The sequence below is a fragment of the Bos indicus x Bos taurus genome, chromosome 11 (assembly GCF_003369695.1).
Source record: "Bos indicus x Bos taurus breed Angus x Brahman F1 hybrid chromosome 11, Bos_hybrid_MaternalHap_v2.0, whole genome shotgun sequence".
Classification (NCBI taxonomy): Eukaryota; Metazoa; Chordata; class Mammalia; order Artiodactyla; family Bovidae; genus Bos; species Bos indicus x Bos taurus.
The window spans coordinates 21234898-21255953 of NC_040086.1; the positions used below are offsets into that span (position 1 = coordinate 21234898).

At 37.6% G+C, this 21056-nt stretch overlaps 1 protein-coding gene across 3 annotated transcripts in view; it reads right to left on the reverse strand.

Annotated features, from left to right (window-relative positions):
* Positions 1-5737: 5737 nt before the first annotated feature.
* SOS1 (SOS Ras/Rac guanine nucleotide exchange factor 1) overlaps positions 5738-21056 on the reverse strand; it is a 131106-nt gene continuing 115787 nt past the window's right edge. For 2 of the 3 annotated variants that reach the window (XM_027555071.1, XM_027555069.1), the window contains 4 exons: positions 18696-18960; positions 13372-13416; positions 11595-11713; positions 5738-10677 (listed from right to left, as the gene is read on the reverse strand). In XM_027555071.1, the coding sequence (XP_027410872.1) occupies positions 10186-10677; positions 11595-11713; positions 13372-13416; positions 18696-18960 (921 nt within the window). In that variant the 3' untranslated portion in view covers positions 5738-10185. The remainder of the gene's footprint in view (positions 10678-11594; positions 11714-13371; positions 13417-18695; positions 18961-21056) is intronic. The other variant, XM_027555070.1, reaches the window with a different exon arrangement.

The window sequence follows — 21056 nt, forward strand, 5'->3', positions numbered from 1 at the left end:
AATCTTAATGCTACATTTGTAGCACAACTCCATTTAGTTGTATTTTAGGAACGTAACCTATAAAAACTAATTGTAATGTTGCTGTTCTCTGGGTCTCAATCACCTGATATCTGGATTTTTTCCTGGTAGCTTTCCTCCTGCTCCCATCAATCCCACAGGTCTCTAACATCTCATTCCCAAACACTGCCTGTGTGAAACTCTTTGACTGTTCTTATTTATCTACAGTCAAATTCCAAACTCCTTGACTTGACATTCAATCTCTCTCCCTCCAGTTCAGCTCGTTTTTCCTCTGGCTCCTCTCTCCCTATTTGCAGTGTGGGCTCTTATTATTTCCTGGCAAGCCATGCACCTTGCTCAGTTTCACTCCTGCTTCATGTCTTTACTCTGGCCTCCTTCTCTGCTAATCTTTAAGACCGAAATCTAAGCCTCTTCTTTCTGTGGTCTCCTGTGGTATAACTTGTCTATCTTTTGATGAATGTGTCTTGTCTTCCCAAGAAGAATGTAAGACTCTGCAAGAGCAGGAACCATACCAGAGCTTTTGGAATTCTTTCCACTTCTAGAATAGTAGGTGCTCAGTAAATGGCTGAAATCAACATTAATGGGGGTGCTGTAAAGATAGAGACCACAGAAATTAATTTCTATTCAGAATTTGTCAAAGAGTTTCAGGGTTGTCACTTTACTTTCCTGTCTTTTTTAAAAGGCAAATATCAATTGCAAAGGAAATAAAATACAGTTGTCATCAGAAGCAGGTAAAGGCACCACTACCACTTTGACAGCATCTGCATTAGAGAACATCTCTCCATGAAAGAGAACAGTTTGCTACTCTTCCAGGTTGTACTGGCTGATTTCATCATCTTTATAGGTAGCACTGTAAACTGAGGGAGGAGACAGGATCTTTAATGATATTGATTAATGGTATTTAACTGATGTCACACTAGGGATGAGGTCAGGGTGTGGAAGACTTGGGAACTGCTAAAACTTGTTGCCTCCAGTCCTCTGGAGAAGCATGGTTTACAAAGGAGACCACTGCCAGCTTCTGGAAGTGTTTGAGTGGATTAGCAGAAAGAAGCACTCCACCAAAAATGAAGTGGGTATTTCTGCCCAGGCTGGGAGTGGCTACTGGTCCCTTCTGCATTCTTGTGAGGTCTGTATGGAACCCCAGGCAAGGATTGCCCTGCTTTTCTGATTCCAGAACTGGAACCTCATAGAACCAGGAGTTTATGGACCAAATTTCTGGGGATCCATGTGGTGGGTTATTTCACCATAGTTTAAACTTCTTGAAATTACTGTCTCTTGCTTGCTCAAGGAAAACCCTTTGAACAGTGTTTCTATAGCACCTCCTGTCATAATCACTCACCTCCTTCAAGTCTGTATGAATATATTATCTTCCCTATGAGGGCACTTAGAAAATTGAAGATTCCTGGGTAACATTTCAGTTCCACTCTATTGTAATATTTCAGAGTAGGGCCCATGAGTCTGCATTTTAAATGCACTCAGGTGATTCTTTGGCCCATTGAAATTTGAGAGCCACTACTTCAATAAGTTGAATGAGTCAGTATATAAACCACAAAACTCAGTTTCTAAACACACTGACTTTTAGGACAGAAAAAAGGATTATTACTTACCTTGAGTTACAGAAAACTGACAGTTTATGAAAACCCAAATGAATCTTTTTGAATTATTTAATTTACCATCTGTGTCCTCTATCATTTGATGAGAAAGATATACATGATCAGTGTTCTTTATAAGAAACTGGTAAAATTGACTGTATATTCTGAATAATCAATTGCATGCACTTAGAACCATGATAAAATGAATGTCTTACATTAAGTTGTATGGTAAAATTAAGTCGTTTTCAGACTACATTTTCTCTTGAAATATCACCATACTAACCTTCCTTCCTGAGGCTAAAACAGGGATGCTCTGGGAACACCGGGGATTCTCATATCCTGAGAGCTAATTTGACTCTTTTACATTCCCCACTCAGCCTCGGAGCATCTTAATATCTGTGCAGAGGCCAGTGAGTCTCGCATGGTAGGGAGGGGTTGAGGGGAAAAAAGGTGAGACAGTTTTTCAAAAAGGACATAGATTAAAAGAAGGTTGAGAAAACTGATGGGAGAGACACTTCTATATTTTAAGGGAAAAGTTTAGAAATTGATGTGTGACACTAAATTTTAAACACATAAGAATGTAAGAATGTGCTGTAAGCAGTGCTGAAATACTGTTTTGGGAAATTATCAGACATTTGAAATAGTGTTTTTGTACTTAAGCCAAATAACTTGCTTCCCAAAATTTATTGTTGCTTTCGAAGAGCTTAGTGCATAATCTTTAATAAGTTATTAACTGTGTTAAATATCTTTGTAGAGATATTTTTATTCCTTCTTCTTGTTTCATTCCTTTCAGAGATAGTAGCATTCAGTGCTCCTAATCCTTAGCAGGAAGACTGACTGTGTAAGTGTTTCTTCCTCACGTATATAAACCTGTTCATCTGAAGATCGTGGTATCTACTGTAAAGGGCCGGTGTGGGTCCCATCTGTGTTTCTCAGTGGGCTGTTTCCTCTTAGCACTAGAGCCCATCCTCTCTTCTCACTATCATATTTTCCTTTACAACTGGGGCAAACCCTTTAGCATACAAACACGCTTTTTTTTTTCTCCCATTTTAAGCAAAAGAAACTTAATTGCTCTAGCTTTGTCTCAGTTCTCGGCTTCCTTTGATGTAAATAAAACCTGAAAGAGGAAACTCTTCCTTTCCTCCCATTCCACAGCACTCTCCTGACTGCTTCTGTCAGGGGCGCTGGTGATTTTCACCCTTGCCGAACAAATTCTGTCATTTTACCCCCCATATCTAGTAGCACTGGACATGCTGATCACTTCCTTCTTCAGAAATTATTTCCGTACGAGGCCTCAAGGACACAACAGGCTCCCCATTTTCACCTCCATTCCTTCCTGGTCTGTGTTGGTTCCTCCTCTCTCCTTTCTTTTAATGTTACAATGCCTGAGGGCTCTTTGCTTAAATTTCTTCTTTTTCCAGTCTGTATTCTCTTCTTTGGTGATCTTATCTGGTTTGTTGCCTTTAATATATAACATTTATGAGAATGACTCCCAATTTTATATCTTCAACCATGAACTCTCTCTCAAGACTCCAGACTCACATTTCCACCTGTCTCCTGGGCACTTCTCAGATGTCTTCTGTATTTATTGAAGCCCGGCACCCCACTCCAGTACTTTTGCCTGGAAAATCCCATGGACGGAGGAGCCTGGTAGGCTGCAGTCCATGGGGTCGCAAAGAGTCGGACATGACTGAGCGACTTCACTTTCACTTTTCACTTTCATGCATTGGAGAAGGAAATGGCAACCCACTCCAGTGTTCTTGCCTGGAGAATCCCAGGGACGGGGGAGCCTGGTGGGCTGCTGTCTATGGGGTCACAGAGTCGGACACGACTGAAGAGACTTAGCAGCAGCAAGCCTGTTTCAGCTTAATCTTCCCCAGTTCAGTTGTTGATAACTTTGTCCTTTCAATTGCTCAGGCCCAAAATCTGGAAGTCTTCCTTGACAATTCTGTTTCTTAAACCCAACATCAAGTCTATCAGCAATTTAGCTGTCGTCAGCCATATATTAGGGCTCCGACCTCTCCTCACTACCGCCTCTGCCATCACCCTGGCCAATCTGTTGTCTACTGGGCTAGCTGCCCTATTCCCACTCATAACCTCGAACTATTCTCAACACTGCAGCCAGAATGACAGCCAGGGTGATGTTAATATGTAAATCTGATCACATTGAGCCCTCTAAGGGCTCTATTTCTCTCAAACAGAAATGAAAGCCATTACAAAGGGTCTGGAGCCCCTTAAACCCCTGATGGCATCTCCTATTCACTCATATTCATCTTCTCCAGACACAAGTAGCCTTGCCATTCCTCAGATATATTAAGCACGCTCCTGTCTCCACACTTTTGAATCAGCTGTTCCCTGTGATTTGGCGTATTCTTTTCCTAGATACTTGCATGTCTCTTTCCTGTACCTCCTTCAAGGCTTTACTCAGTGTCCCCTCCTGCACGAGGCTGACTCTCCCCACACTGGTCAAGTTTCACTTCCCCTGCCTCTGCTTGTCATCTTGTCTGGCCTTTGTTGATAGCAGTTACAACATTCTTACATATATCTGTTCTTACTACTTCTTGTCTACATCTCCTCACTAGATTATTAGTCCCATGATGATACGGATTTTTGTCTGTTTTGTTCATTGCTTATATTCCTAACATCAAAACTGTACCAGATACAATAAATATTTGTTGAAATGTTGAATAGTCAGATGGGCCCTTATCAAATGTTTATAACTAAGGTCACTCAAAACCAATTTAAATGACAGTGAACATCAAGAAGCTGTATGGTACGTAATCAAATTATGGGAACTTCAGGATGAAATCAAACTGTTTAACAGATATCTAATAACAGGCAAACTCTGAAGATATATCCCTCATAACTTTAGTTACTATTAAACACTCAGTCTGTGAAAGGCACTGGGTTTTCACATCTTACCTTTAAAGCTCAGAACAGTCCCAGGCAGATCTATTAACCCTGTGTACTGAGAAACTGAGACTCAGATTACTTATATACCTCCTCCAAAGTCACACATCTAATGGGTCATGGAACCAGAAGGTGAACACAGAAATCTGACTCCAAAGCACCTGCCTGTACTCCACCAACAGTGGTTTTTCCCTTTCTACATGAGTCATGATGGTAGAGAAACCAGCTTCTAAAAATGGGCTGTAGCTTTCTTTCTTGTCTCCAATGACAGTCAAGAGTCCTAAAATAGTAGAATGGCTGTAAGGCAAAGTCTTCCTTGCCATCTGCATCTATCTGCAAAAACGTAGTCTCTGCTGAACCCTAGAGGCTCAAGTGCCCTGAATCTGTGATGAGCTAGTGACTAAGTAAAAAGGCAAACCACCTGGTTAAAATTCAAAAGAAGTGGTGTTTCAAAAGCAAATTTGAAATCAGGTCTGACGAATCAATATTAATGTTATCTTCCTATAGCTATTAAATTGATTACCTAGAATATACCCAATAATACATATTTAGATTTCACAGTGGACTACAAATGGAATTTGTACAAATTAATGATTTTGGGTCTTTAAACCAGGGGTTAAACACAAACAAAAAAACCCCAGTGAATTTTGACTGTTCCGGAAAGCAGTCCTCCAAATACCAGGAATCAGTTGCTTCAATTTTTAAATAAGGGCATTAGATCTCTTAGGATCACGAGTTTTCACATTCTGTAGTTCACCGTGAATGACCTCACATTTGCATAATTCTTTGCAGTGTGCAGCTGTAAGCTGTATCTTTTCTTGCCAAGCCTACAAAGACTTGCTGAATGTCAGTCTGCCATGTTCCAGTAGGTCTCAGCAAAACCTGCCTTTCGAGGAACTGTGGTATCTTAAAACTTCTTTTAGGGAATACAAATGCCTCAGCCCTCCCTCTGCAACTTATCCAAGTAACACCCAAGGTCACTAAAGCACTAATTTTCATCCCAGTGTCCTCCCACTCACTCTATTCATAGAGCGTGCAACAGGAGAAAGTATTCAACTTCTTTTATAATACTATGATACAGAAAAAAGCACCTCAAAGCAAAAGCATGATTAAGAGCAAACTATTTCCACAGAGTATGAGCTAAAATGAGAGTCACTGATGACATTAAAATGTTGCTCTCTAAAATAAACACATGCAAAAATAATACACGTGTGGGCTATGTGTAAGGCATTTTTCTTTATTATTTTTCGGTTTATCTTAGTAATGCCAGAAAAATAACAGCCATTATTTTCACTTTAAATGCAAACCAAATACTGCTGCACACAGAGTACAAAGATCACCTACGAACACGGCTGGCACAAAGGCCGTATTAGATGTGTAGACCGCACTGTTTTTACATCAAAGTGAGACTGACAGAGCAATTTTTTGGACAATTATTTTAGCAAATAACCGTGCTACTAAACAAAGGCAAATACACATATATATACACAAACATGTTTCAACTAAAGTTATTCGTGTCACTTTGACAAACGAAGGCTTCTTCTCTGGTGGGTTTCACCAGATATTTGCACCCCAGAGTCCCCTGCCCTGATCCCGCCCCCAAATGCTGACTTGATCTGAAGAAAAAAATTAGAGATGTTCTTAATTAAAGGCACATTTGGCAGCTACTGAAAAGTGGCATGCATCTGGCACAGGTGCGCTCTCCCTAAAGCCACACGTGTGACTTCCATCTGCTATGCATCTTGTTTCTTTGAGTGGTAGTCCAATGTGATCCACCTTTAGCTAACTTGCTCTGTAATTCTGCAGCAGTTGGCTACTTAATGCACTATTTTCATTAAAGGCAAAAGGGAAATTTGCTCACAGTTGACAGAAAATGCACTTTTCGGTGTCAAAAATGGAAAATAAGGCATGAAATTTACAAAACAAGTTACAAGTGCTTTTGTTCAGATTTATCATATAGACTTCATGCTTTTCTTTAGAGCTCAAAATATTTCATTGGCTCATGTATAAAGGATTATGAAATGATTTTAAAAGTAATGAGATGCTTCAAAAGAAAAATATTGAATAAATTAAACTAAGTCACCACTTTCCCTTATAAATAATTTTACTGCATAATTCTTTCAGCCAAACTGGTATTAACCCTGTGATGCTTATTTTACTGGTAAAGATTAATGTGCAACTCCATAGGACCTACACTTATACAACAGTCATACAATATAGGTTAAAAGATAAGTGAACCTACCTATAGCAGCAGAATACCAAGAAAGAAATGGTTTATTTTTTCTTTCTGAATCTAGAGGGGAAAAAAAAATAGGTTTTCCTCAATATGTATAACACTAAATAAACTGGAATTATCCCCCCCCCCCGCCATTTGCATTATGTTTTGCTGAGCCACTTAAAACTCTCAATTTAAGCTGTCATTAAAAGACAAACGATGAGGTACATGATTAAAGTGAGCTAAATTTGAGAATTAAGACAAGATAGTGATCATAGATACCAACTAATTTTTGGCTTAATTTTTAATGTAGGGAAAAACACATTAAGGAATTTGGAACCACAATGTAGCTGCCAACTGAAAAAGTATGGTTCACTACACTGCTCTGTTGACTGTAGTATAATTAGGGTGGCATGCTCTTCACTAAATTTAGATTCATTAAAACATTCTTGAGTTGTTAGAGCGTAGTAACCTACTGAACACATAATCTGATATCCAAAAACCTTTAATTAAGCAAACTTTTGACGTTTATACATTTCCTGATCATTTGTAGCCTTAAAATACATTTGGAGATGTGGAAAGAGTAAATAACCTGTCTTTCAATAACTTTAGAAACATATACTTTATTTGTTCCTGTTTTTAAAAGTACTTAGATGTGAAAGCCTCCCTTTCTATTATATTGGTTATTGGCCCATGTAGGTAAATTCAGCCTTGAAATATTTTCATTTTGTTGACCCAAAGATAATGAAACAACTAAGAGCATTTCCATTTCTAAAAGAAATGTTCCATGTTTTGGAATGTGGTTTAGGAAAGTCATGCTGCACTGTCTTGTAATGTCCTGAATTCAAAAGCAGAATTTTGTGGTGATGCATTTATCTTCTCAGCCACTTCTTGTCCCTGGGTTAAGGAGATTTCAGTTACTACAAAGAGTTAATCTGCCAGTGAGTTAATGCTTCACATGTGAAGAAGGCAAGGATAGTTTTCTCACCACTGTTTAAGGGCATCCAATTGAAATTTTTCTAATCAGTTACCACTGCAGAAAATATTTTGACCCCACTTTTACACTTCAGAGTACAAATATCTTCTATCCACAATGCATATACAGCTGATGCACAGTGAAGCGGTCGCCTAGAACCACCAGGGTAAAAGAATACTTCCCTTTGGAAGAAGTATGATTAGAACTTCAAATCTGAGTTTTTCTTCTTTATGCAAAATCAGGCAGGTTGAAAAGAGGTCATTACCTTATTAGAAGGCTAACACACTGGCCAGAGGGATACTGAATGGGCTCCAATGTGACTTTTCTCAGGTTCTCCTTTGGAGTTAGGGTTGGGGTAATTAAAGAGAAGTGTGCATAAGACACATAAAGGGAAATCCTAGGGATGATGAGGCTGGTCTAATAAAAAGTCATGGAAATTCTGGAATGTGTATTATGATTAATTGTAGCAGCACTAGTAAGTAGGCGTAGATAAGTACTTGTTGAATGAATGGTCTTATGGATGCTTTGCAAACAAGAGTGGATTTGAAATAAATTTTGGGGGAGACTTTTGAAAGGAGACATTTTGTAAAAGTGGCTACCCTAAAAGGAATGGTACAAATATTAAAAACAAAAGATACAACTCTAACAATAATAAGAAAGGATATGACAGGATGGATTGCTTAATGATGATACAACCAACATTCTGGTCTTAAAGGACTATATATTGTACTATCGTGATGTACATTTAATGCTCTAATAAATATCACAGAAAATTATTAAAGTACTAGGTTTCCACCATGATGCAGCACTTCTAAAAATGCCTCTAATGGCATGGTTAACAGAACTGCTGAAATGTTACTTCATTATTCAGAGGACACATGCAGATACAGATGAACTGATGACTCTCTAAGGATGGAATACTGCACACTTCACAGATATTATAGTGGAGATTAATAACATTTTTTCTCTTCAACAAGTTGCATGCATTTCAGTCACAGTATTTGTTAGACTCAGAAGGTCAGTACATAGGTTTAATGAATAATCCATATTATGCTATTAATGATGTAGGTAGATGTTCTATTATGAATAGTTCTGATAGAGCAAAGACCTCAGGCAAGGTAGAATGTTTAATATAAACTTTAACAAACTGTAATACATGTTACCTAGGAAATTAAAAACCTTACAAAGCTCTGCTTAAAAGATACCCATCCTATTCTAACCAAATATTTTCCTACATGCTGAACTGCGACTTTAGATCATTCTTTTAAGAGGAATACATACACCCAGAACTAGAAACCAAGGCGTACCACAATACGTGCTCTTATGCTTAGTGTTGTGTGTGTGTTTCAACTGAAAGAAATAAGAATCAACCATTTACTCCATATAATAATTTAATATATGCCAGCCAAACAAAGTATTTGTATCTTTATTCAATTAAATTAAAACAGACCTGCCAGGTATATTATATAACATTCACTATATACACATGATTTAGGCAATGCAAGGTAATTCTAGATATGCTGATCACTCAACTATTAGTCAAACATGACCGGTGTCAGCGACGCCCAACAAGTGCTCCTTTCCCACCGGGTGACTGCATTTCCACAGTATGGTTAGAGGGACAGCTACAAGCCATGACATGGATTACCAGTAAACTTCTGTGGGAAAAGGGGGGAAATGACAATCTAGCATAAAGATTAACAGTCTCCTAAATGTAAATCATATGCTTGACAGTTAAACGTTTTTAGAAGAGTTCTTCTGTCATTGTTAATGACACAAAACTTCGTTTGAAGGCAACACCACCACATTCTGTTTGTGTAGGGAGGGTGGGTAGGGCGATGCTCTTAAAATTGGCATAATTATTCTTAAAAAAAAAAAAAAAAAGTACCTCTTTGGTGAAGCCTCGGTACCCATTCAATTCACTGTAATAATCTGTAAACAGGACTGCAGAATGGTGCTGGGCCTTGATTCCAACAAGGGCAGGTACCACAGCCTTTCCTCACAGTCCTCTGAATGATTTTTAAGAAAATATTCTAAAGTAGGACGAGTAAAAGCAAAGGAAAACAAAGGAGGATTTGAAGATCCCTGTTTAAGATTTCTTTTTAAAAAGTGCATAATATTTTGAATTACAAAAACTGTCATCATGTGGGCCTGCTGGACACTAGACGGTTTTCCATCCCTTTAATGATACAGATCACTTCACAAAAAGAGGACTTCTGCTCACTGGCTGGCAAAAGGTTCCTTTCCTTGATTTTCAGGTGAAATCAGTTGTCCACTTCCTCTAGATCAATCTTTCCATATTCACTTTATAATTACATCTGTGTTAAAATTCATTGTCTTATGACTGCATCTTGAAGTAGAGTCGTTAGTGTTTGGAGTTCTCATTTTAACTCCTCAGTGCTGGCACACGCAGTGCATCCATCGCCAGCAATGGATCTGGGGCTAGGAAAACGTACATCCTGGTCCAGAGGAGCTCAGGAAGAATGGGCATTCTCCAACAGTGGTGGCCCGTCTCTGTGCATGGACGGGTGGGTGTGCTCCCTTTTGTAAGTTTTTGGAGGGAGTTTAGGGATATGCTGAGAAGTGCTTTGTCGTGGAGGAACAGGCGGCCCAGCAATGGAATGGAGGTCCACTTCTTGTGTCAGTGGTGGTGACGGCAGATGCCTTCTTGTTCCATGAGGAGAAGGTGTTTGAGGAGGAGGTGGTGTAAAGGGGGAGGGGCTGTTTGGGAAGAAGGCATTACTATGGTCACTTTTTTTGCCCAGAGGGGGAGGTTGGAGATGTAGTGGTGAACTTGAGAAAACATCAGGTGTCCTCACAGGTTCTCGTGGAGGTAATAAGGGAGGGCTTTCAGGAGGGTCTGATATAGAGGTCCGGTCTGATATTGAATACCGTGGTGAATAGGCTTTTGATGTGGGTTGCCTAGGAGGAATTGCTGGGGGGCTGTCCAAATGCTTAGACATCATCTAACATAAATGGAAAAAAAAAGACATTTATTAACAACGTATGTAGCACCATGAATATACTAAGAATTAAGCTGGGTTTTCAAATACGTTACTGGAAGAACTCTAGGTGTGGATCAGGGAGTTTTGCCATATGCTTTAAATTGGAGGTTATGGCAGTTCATCCATTAAAAAAAGTATTTTTCCTTCAATGTTAAGTTTTTATTCTTCTCAAAATTTTGTTTGCTGCTGCTTACCTATCACTCAATCTAAGATCATTTCAATTTAGCATGTTACCTGTCAATTTCATAATGTTAAATTTACTATAATAGCATTTCATGGTATTCTGCAAAGAGCTTTGCTTTGCCCAGGTGCTCTGCTCTCTGGACACTTTGAGACCACTGAATCATGTTAACAGTTGGTAAAGAAAGGAATTTAAACAGGTAGGAAAAAAATAGCTATTATGAGCTGTTAAGGTCTCTTCTGACCTGGAATTTGCATGAAAATCCCACTGAAAAGCCTGTCAGATTCACCTGTTACAGGCTTAGATATGTAACACTTAGCACTGAGATATAGTTTCATTTAAAACGTGCCTTCATATAAAGCTTCAGATCTCTTTCTTTCTATCTTTTTAAAGAACTGCTTGAGACTACATTACTCTTAAATTATAGGTTAAACTTGTGTTTGGTTTTTTTTTTTTTGACAGTACCCAGATTTAGATTTATAAGTATTTTGAAAACCTACCAGAAAACTGCTTTCAGAAGAAAGGAAATAAACATTACTGCATGGTAAACCCATACTTAATTCTGGTTTAAACTCTATTAAGCCCCAATACCCTAAGTATTAACCTCATTCTGTTAGAACTCAATGAGAGATGAGCGCTTGATTATAATGGAACTGCAATGATTCCAGTCTCCAGATAACCAGATGTTTTACTTTACCTTAGATGGTGAAGATTCCGCTGGGGCAGACTCTGGCCGTCTTCGTGGAGGAACAGGAGGGGGGACAGGCACTTCATCAGTGCTCTTGGTTAAACTTATAGATGATACTGAAGCAGATCCTGTAGGATGGTACAATTTTGAAAAGTTCACAGGAATTTTATATCATCAATCCTGCTTATATTTATTAAAAGAAATGTACAGAAGTACCAAAAGCAGAATTCAATAAAGCAACACCCAACGGTACTTCCTTTATTAAAGCAAACTGCTATAAAAGCATGCAGAAATTTCTCAGCAGTTTTCAGAGAAAAAGCTGTCTAAGTTATTCTGTTGTTATACTTCTTGAAGAAAATAACATTTCCATTGTGAATCTATTACTGAAATTTCCTGGGAGAGAGCAAACTATCAAAAACTTTTGGAACGGTAATTTTTGTTAACCTTTTATGATGGGCTCATTTCCCGCACCCCCCGCCCCCACTCATGACTTAGTACAGAATTTCCTTGCCTTCACTGGATAGTCTTTGGGAATACTTTCTGGTCTTAACCACTCTCTCCAGTGTCTCTCCCTGCCACCCTTTGAAAGGATGGCAGGGAGAGACTCTAGTGTCCTGGGGAAGGATCTCCAGTTTGCTTAGGTATCAGCTCTCCTTGGTGGGGAAGCAAAGTCAGGTTCATCACATTCTAATCCAAAATTTTTCATTGTGATGAACGCATTTAAAATGACTGAGGCTATGCTGATAATAAAAACAGAAATTACACTAGAATCTAGTGAACCTGATTTAGGAGTAAATTGATGAACTGGCACTAAAAAGGTAAGTAAAAGCCTCTAATTGTAACCTATCTTACAAACATTTATGATAAGGGCTTAATATAGGCATATAAATAACTACACTTTGAAAAACATTAATGTAAGTTAACCTGTACATCAGCACAATGAAAAAGATGTGAAAAAACACTTAAATGATCATTCGAAATTGTATTTGGCAGGTTTTCTTTCCTTTAAACACTGACAGTTTTAATTTTGTCAATTAAATGTTATAACAAGATAGAACTTAGAGTACTTTGTGTATTGATATTATTTAAATGAGCAACATTCTGATCACCTACCTTTCTTCTTATGAGACTATGTAAGTTAGCTTATAACACTATTTTCCATTGTATACATTCTGAAATCATTTGTATGAAGGACAGCAAAAAACAATCTATTGGCTTAAAATTTATGGGATAGTTGGTGAATTGTTAGTTTACTTTAAAATTAAAAACAAATACCTACACTGGAACTTTATTTTGCTTATCAGTGATGAATATTTAGGTTATATAATACAGATAGTCACAGTGATAAGGTAGCTGTTCTAAAGTCAAATAAGTCATTTGCCTACAGCCTGTGCTGCCCCCAGCCTAAGTGTATTTTGTGACTTAGACACTGCATGTAGCTGCCAACATTCTCATATGCGCATGCATGCTCTTGCTTTTTTTTTTTAAGTTGGGCATTAGAACTCCAGAGTTGGAAATGAGAAATGGTTAAATGTGGAAGCCACCCATATAATAATGTTCTTTCAAAAGAGAAGAAAGGTTTTACAAAAAGCATGAGAATTATATAAGTTTAAGCAAATCATTTATGATCAAAAGATAGTACAAGTGAAGGCCTCACGTCTAAGATGCTGCAAAGCAAGGCACCAATGCTGCCAGACCCAAGACGAGTTTTAGCAGGAAAGGTTACATTTGGTTTAATTTTTAAAGCCAAAGCAAAAATTATGAGTCTTAAACCAAATATACTAACTTGGGCCATGGGGCAGTGTAACTTGGATAAAGACGGTATCGCTGCCTGTGAAAGGAAACAAGAAAAAGTAGATTTTTTTCTTTCATAAATATATTCAATTCATCTGTAAAAATTTATTTATAATAGAAATGTTATTTCTGTCATTCTAGTTTTAAAGAATGATAGAACAGTTTAGCAAAAGCTCATTATTACTTTTGAGAAAAAGAATTAAATTGCATTAATATCATTAGGAATTTCGAAGATTTGTTTTAGATTCACTACTTGATATCATAATAATTAAATGAAAAAGCATTCATGAGAAAACTACAATATCCTTCTATTTCAATGGAAGACTTCCAAAAAATGTATAAACCCAATTTGAGCAAAGAATTCAGTTGGACATACAGAAATATGTCATTCACTAAGGATAATTTTGAAAACCCAAACTTGTGAAAATAAGTAGTGAATAATGAATTTATATTACAAAAATACCATTATTATTATTATTAATATATATATACCTTAGAAAATGTTCTTGGGGCATGTGTTCATCACAAAATAACTACAGCTTGGGATATTACAACAAGCTGCAAGTGATGTAGCTTTTCCCCTTCTATATTTTTAAACACTTAAAATATCATTAAACATTTTTGGTGCTTAGACACATTATTTATACAGGAAACTGATAATTTTTGAATATCTAATTTCAACAATACTAATTCTTTTAAGAAAAAAATTGAAAATTATAAAATGCAAAGCCCTGAGAGCATTTAAGTAGAAAAACTGAGACAAAAGCTAGAGGATCTATACTGGTTCTAAATCAATACAGTCGTTTAGGTTACACCGCCTCACATTACCAACATTCTGAACAGATCATATCTAAGAGGCTAAAGCCATAACTCTAGCATGAGACTGAGCTGATTAATTCAGGTTTCTCTCTCTCATTTTGATTAGGGCTGTTGCTTTTTCTAGCTTCTTTGGTCAGAACAAGTATAATTTATGTCCTAGGTTCAGTCGGCAATTTGACTCCTTATATAGATACAGTGTTTTTGTTTCCCAGACAGCCCTGATTTCAAATAACTTAACCTACTACCTCCTTTCCATATATACTGATATTTATTTGGAGGCTATGGTTACTGAGGGTAGCAATCCAGCGAATTCTAATAAGTTATCTCTCAAAAGATTAAAATTCACTTTTATACTTTTGACATTAAATAATGCTGCTGCTGTGTCAAAGATTCTCTTCACTACAAATGAGATTCTCTTCAGTAACATAACAGGGATTTAAAGGGAGTATCTGCTCCAGTGCTTACTACTTATGTATTTTCCACTTTTTGGGGAAGGAAATAAGTATGCTTTTTGGGGATAAGAATCGAGAACATGGTCATATACTTAGTGCAATATAGGAGTAAAATCAAAACATAAGCTAATGACAGCTACCAACTGCAGGCTTTTAGAAAGAATGATTACACCTACACACACATACTTGTGCACACAGTTGTAGGCTGGGCTTTGGGCTAATGTATATACAGCAAAGGCTTAGATTTATGTGTAAACTTGGGGCACTTTTCTGATTTGTCACTTCAAACTAATTGCTTAGTCTTACTGCCTGGAAAATGCTATAAAAAATTCTTTCAGAATTATACATTATATATCTCAAGAAATATATACTAGGAATTCTTGTCAGCTAGGTACTGAACAAATGTATTGACAGTGACTTAGGGCTGAAATCCAGTTAATCAAAAAGTAGCATCCGCTGGTTAAGTACAAATCCCAGACAACAGATCAGTGATTTCTCCATTGTGGCTGCATGTTAGGCCCTGCTGGAAGGTTTTTAAAAATACTGATGCCCACATGCCAGTGCTGCTCTAGTACAAGCATGGACTGAGCATATAGGTATTTTTTTAAAGCTCTCCAGGGGATTATAACTTTAAGTCAGGGTTGAAACCACTGTTGGACGATAACCTCCAATTTATAATTGAGTCATTCTGAGAATAAAAATAATCATTTTCATATAGAAAAAAATTATATAAATCATGGATAATTTCTTAAATTCATAAAAGCCTATTAAATGCAAATGTATGAGATCAGAAACTAGTCACCTACAACAACCTGCTACAAAGAAAAGCTTTGCATTCCAGCTTAAAATATATCTTTTCTTGTTAAAGTTTTCCCTACTAAGGGATGGGGTAAAGCTCATGTCTAGCACACAGACCAGGCCAGACCCATGGCTCCCTTTTATCATCGCAACCTTCAACAGCAATGTATCAAGAGCACTTCATCCTCCTCTCTCCATGCTAGAGCCACAGATACAAAGCTGGTGGTCTTTCGCCTTTTCCCGGCCACTGTCATCATCACCTGAGAGATGGACCTGGTGAGGGCAAGGTGTGGAGCAGGGCTCTGAATGTGAGCATATGTATAGCAGCACTAGGTAGGTGGCCAGTTTCCTTTCCTCTCTGTGTTCACCACCAAGTTTTCTGTGACCATTCCTGCCCATTCTGTGGTCATCTTTGTGTGAATTTCTATTGCATTTATATCTTCACTCATTTAGCATTTTGTCAGTAAACTAAAACTATACATCGTCTCTGCAATCTTACTGAGAGATGAAAAAAAATCATAGTACAAACAGAATCAAAGCATTTAACCCTGCCTGGCTAAGCATTTAACTATGAGTTTCTTTTATTATGATTATTTTTTTTAATCTCTCAGTAAGATTGCAAGCCTTACCAGAGAAGATGTGTCCAAGCTTATTTAGCAAGAAATGAGATATTGACAGATATTGGCTGAAGAAATTAATCTTTGTTTTTAAAGTAAATTATTTTGGGGGAAAAAACTAAAAAAAAGCAAAACAACTAGTATAACTGATCAAAAAATTCTAGTCAAATTTCGCCTTTTGAAAACCTTAAGCAGTGTCTTTGCTTTGCAATGCCTTTCTACCTCTCCGTACTGAGTGGAACATGTCCAGATGACTTAAAAATGTAGGTACAGCAGCTCTCTCCTGCCAGGCCCTGAGGACAGCAAGGAAGTAGGTATTCGCTGTAGTGGCAACACAATGAGTATCAAGTTGGATGTGCTGGTGACCACTGGGCCCTCCCCCCATTAACACTAGCAGATCTGTTAAGCAGAGTGGGGTCAAAAGCAGATAAGGACCTTTAATATCCATAAATGAGCTTTAAGGAGGGGGTTACCTGAGCTTACAGATGGTTTTGTATTATACTGGCTTTCTTAATTTCAAAATCTGTTATTTTCAATTTTTACTAAGGACAAAAGGAATAGTAACAGGGGTTTCCTTTTATCACAAAGAAAGAGAAACTGAAAAAATCCTCAGGAATAAGATGACGAAGCCTAATTCCTGCTACAGTGGTTTCGCTTGTCCAGCTACTTTAAGTTAATATTATTCCACTGCCACATATGAGAAAACAATGATCCAGAGCACTGCATTCCAAAATGACTCTTTTCCCCTGTTTGACTAATCATTTAAAGATTTAGCACGAGTAGGGAATGAAATAAGTATCTCCTGTTTCGCCACATCTTTAATTTTTAGCTACTTAAATAAGAAAAACAGAATTTGCAGTCGATGGCTTTCATGGGATTTCAATAATTCATTCATGTGGGAATCTTTGTAACACAGACCATAGCCATCTGCTCGAGGAAAAAACCTCTTCAAACAGTTAAATGGGTCATAATAAATAATAATTTTAAGTCAGGTATACTGTAAAAAGTGCTGGTTTTATTTTATTACTTAATTTAGGAGGTTGGCGAGTTGGGGAAACAGTAATATTTTACCTGGTTTTACTTGAACTTATTAAAAATATCTGACAGCCTACTAGTAACATAACATGACTTCGTAATCTTCAGTAGCCAAATAAAGCCAAGATGTAGTAATTCTTAAAACAAACACAGTTTATGTGGTAGAAAAGATAAGACAAACTGATGGACAACTATAAATATATATTCAACACAGGAATAAATAAGTAGTATTCTGGACCAAATCTCAAAATAGTAGAACTCCATAGAGTAATTTTTTTTTTAAACAGATTTCTGAGTTGGAAAAAATCAAAAAGTCTAGTTTAATCCACAGAAGGCACCAAAAAACTGTTTTATCTAAAATCAGAAGGCTCACTAGCAGACTGAGATGACAAACTAGGAGTTAGGAGTACTATGCCAGTGCTTAACTACCTCCCCAACAGTGTCAGGATGCCTCTCAGTATTGGATCCTATTACGTCTAATATTAGGGGAGAACTTGAACTCTACCATGAGCTAAGACAGCCAGTGGAAAGAGCATGTGGAAGTGGTTGTGAAAGGGTTAAAAGCAACTGCATTCAAATTCTGATTTAATAATGAATAAATGAAAAAAGGTTCTGAGATCTCAGTAGAGCTTTAAAGCTCAATATGAAATTGATTTTAAAAATTAATGGCAACAGTGAAGGTAGCCTCTCAAAGGGCTAGGCTGGGCTGTACAGTTTGGTATCCATTAGCCACATGTGCTTATTAAGTGCTTGAATGTGGCTAGTCCAAATTGAGATCTACGTTAAGTATAAAATACATATTGCATTTTGAAGATTTAGGACAAAAACTGAGACTGTGAAATATCTCAGTAAATTTTTATACTGATTTCATGTTTAAATGACAATATTTTGTAATATACTGGGTTAAATAAAATATATTATCGAAATTAATTTCACTTAATTTTTGCATTTTAAAAATGTAGAAGGAACATTTAAAAGTCACATATGGGGCTCATAGTATAAGTATTTCTATTGGACAGCACTGATTTATAAATAGGAAAGGATGAGCGACAGTGACAAATCTGTGAGAGTTGTATGGCTGGGCTTGAAAGCACAGGAGTTTATTAGGCACCATATAGGATGCTGTTGACTGAACAAGGGTTAAGTAGAAGTGTGACTTTGATACACTGTAAAATTAGAAACTACAGGATTTGGTCAGAAAGAAATCATGTAGTGAGCAGTTTCAAATGTAATTTTGGAGGAAACATTTAAAGCATCAGATTGATTAGTCCATGCAGTTTTAGCAGTTATCTTCCTTTCCTCTGGAAGTCAGAGAGGCATTTTCAAATTTGCCAATTGAAAACAAATGCTCAAATGAAATTTCAATTACCAATTTAATTACCAGGCCTATCAGTAAAGTGTAATACATTTAAAGAGCCCTGTTCTAATTTATTTTATACTTTTATAATAATATATTTGGAAATGATATGTGGTTTATCTACAAATTTACCAAAAAAAAAAAATATATATATATATACACACACACAGATTCTTTTTTACTTCTAGTACATATAATACTAACAGTTACTCAAAGCACTTAAAACTTGAACACCTACTTGAGTGAAAAGGGCTTGAATGATCAGAATCAAATACGCTGCAAACATCTGTGGTACTAGAAGCACCAGAAGCAGGAGGAGGTGTTAACGGTGTCCTTGGAGAATTTGGTGCAGATGCTGTACTTTCTGTTTCACTTTCAGGGATCCTACTATAACTAATTTTCCTTGGCTCTTGCTGCAGAGGTGTGGGATGTCTCATAGTACCTGGTCTTGGGTTTGATGGACGAACACCAGGAGATTTTAGGGGATAGTTGTATTTTTTTGGCTGTAGACATATCAAAAGAAACACAATACTTACAACACCGTTAATGGAAAAGAAGGTTCTATAAATGCCTGGTAAAATTCGATTAATATCCAGGAAAACCATAAACCACTAATACTGATTCAAATCAAAGTATTCAAGTTAAAGAGTTAACACCCCATTTCCATAAAGCCTTGGCTATCTAAATTAGTAGGGAATGAATTTCTTTAAATAACTGAATTTTAATCCTATAAATACCAGAGTATTTGTTATTTCAATATTTCTGATGGAAATCTTTCTAAGATACAGTGAACATTTCTCTGGCTTTTAAAATGGACTGTGTGAAACTAATTTAATCTTGGGATGAAAGCCAAGACCGTTGTTTTAAACTATGATACCTTCAGTTCAGTTCAGTTCAGTCACTCAGTCGTGTCCGACTCTTTGCAACCCCATGAATCACAGCACGCCAGGCTTCCCTGTCCATCACCAACTCCTGGAGTTCATTCAAACTCATGTCCATCGAGTCGGTAATGCCATCCTGCCATCTCATCCTCTGTCGTCCCCTTCTCCTCCTGCCCCCAATCCCTCCCAGCATCAGAGTCTTTTCCAATGAGTCAACTCTTTGCATGAAGTGGCCAAAGTATTGGAGTTTCAGCTTCAGCATCAGTCCTTCCAATGAACACCCAGGAATGATCTCCTTTAGGACGGACTCGTTGGATCTCCTTGCAGTCCAAGGGACTCTCAAGAGTCTTCTCCAACACCACAGTTCAAAAGCATCAATTCTTCAGCACTCAGCTTTCTTCACAGTCCAACTCTCACATTCATACATGACCACTGGAAAAACCATAGCCTTGACTAGACGGACCTTTGTTGGCAAAGTAATGTCTCTGCTTTTCAATATGCTATCTAGGTTGGTCATAACTTTCCTTCCAAGGAGTAAACATCTTTTAATTTCATGGCTGCAATCACCATCTGCAGTGATTCTGGAGCCCAAAAAAATAAAGTCTGACACTGTTTCCACTGTTTCCCCATCTATTTCCCATGAAGTGATGGGACCGGATGCCATGATCTTAGTTTTCTGAACGTTGAGCTTTAAGCCAAATTTTTCACTCTCCTCTTTCACTTTCATCAAGAGGCTTTTGAGTTCCTCTTCGCTTTCTGCCATAAGGGTGGTGTCATCTGCATATCTGAGGTTATTGATATTTCTCCTGGCAATCTTGATTCCAGCTTGTGCTTCTTCCAGCCCAGCGTTTCTCATGATGTACTCTGCATAGAAGTTAAATAAGCAGGGTGACAACATACAGCCCTGACATACTCCTTTTCCTATTTGGAACCAGTGTGTTGTTCCATGTCCAGTTCTAACTGTCGCTTCCTGACCTGCATATAGGTTTCTCAAGAAGCAGGTCAGGTGGTCTGGTATTCCCATCTCTTGAAGAAGTTTTCAGTTTATTGTGATCCACACAGTCAAGGCTTTGGCATAGTCAATAAAACAGAAATAGATGTTTTTCTGGAACTCTCTTGCTTTTTCCATGATCCAGCAGATGTTGGCAATTTGATCTCTGGTTGCTCTGCCTTTTCTAAAACCAGCTTGAACATCTGGAAGTTCATGGTTCACATATTGCTAAAGCCTGGCTTAGAGAACTTTGAGCATTACTTTACTAGCATGTGAGATGACTGCAATTGTGTGGTAGTTTGAGCATTCTTTGGCATTGCCTTTCTTTGGGATTGGAATGAAAACTGACCTTTTCCAGTCCTGTGGCCACTGCTGAGTTTTCCCAATTTGCTGGCATATTGAGTGCAGCACTTTCACAGCATCATCTATCAGGATTTGAAACAGCTCAAATGGAGTTCCATAACCTCCACTAGCTTTGTTTGTAGTGATGTTTTCTAAGGCCCACTTGATTTCACATTCCAGGATGTCTGGCTCTAGGTGAGTGATCACACCATCGTGATTATCTGGGTCGTGAAGATCTTTTTTGTACAGTTCTCTGTGTATTCTTGCCACCTCTTCTTAATATCTTCTGCTTCTGTTAGGTCCATACCATTTATGTCCTTTATTGAGCCCATCTTTGCATGAAATGTTCCCTCAGTATCTCTAATTTTCTCGAAGAGATCTCTAG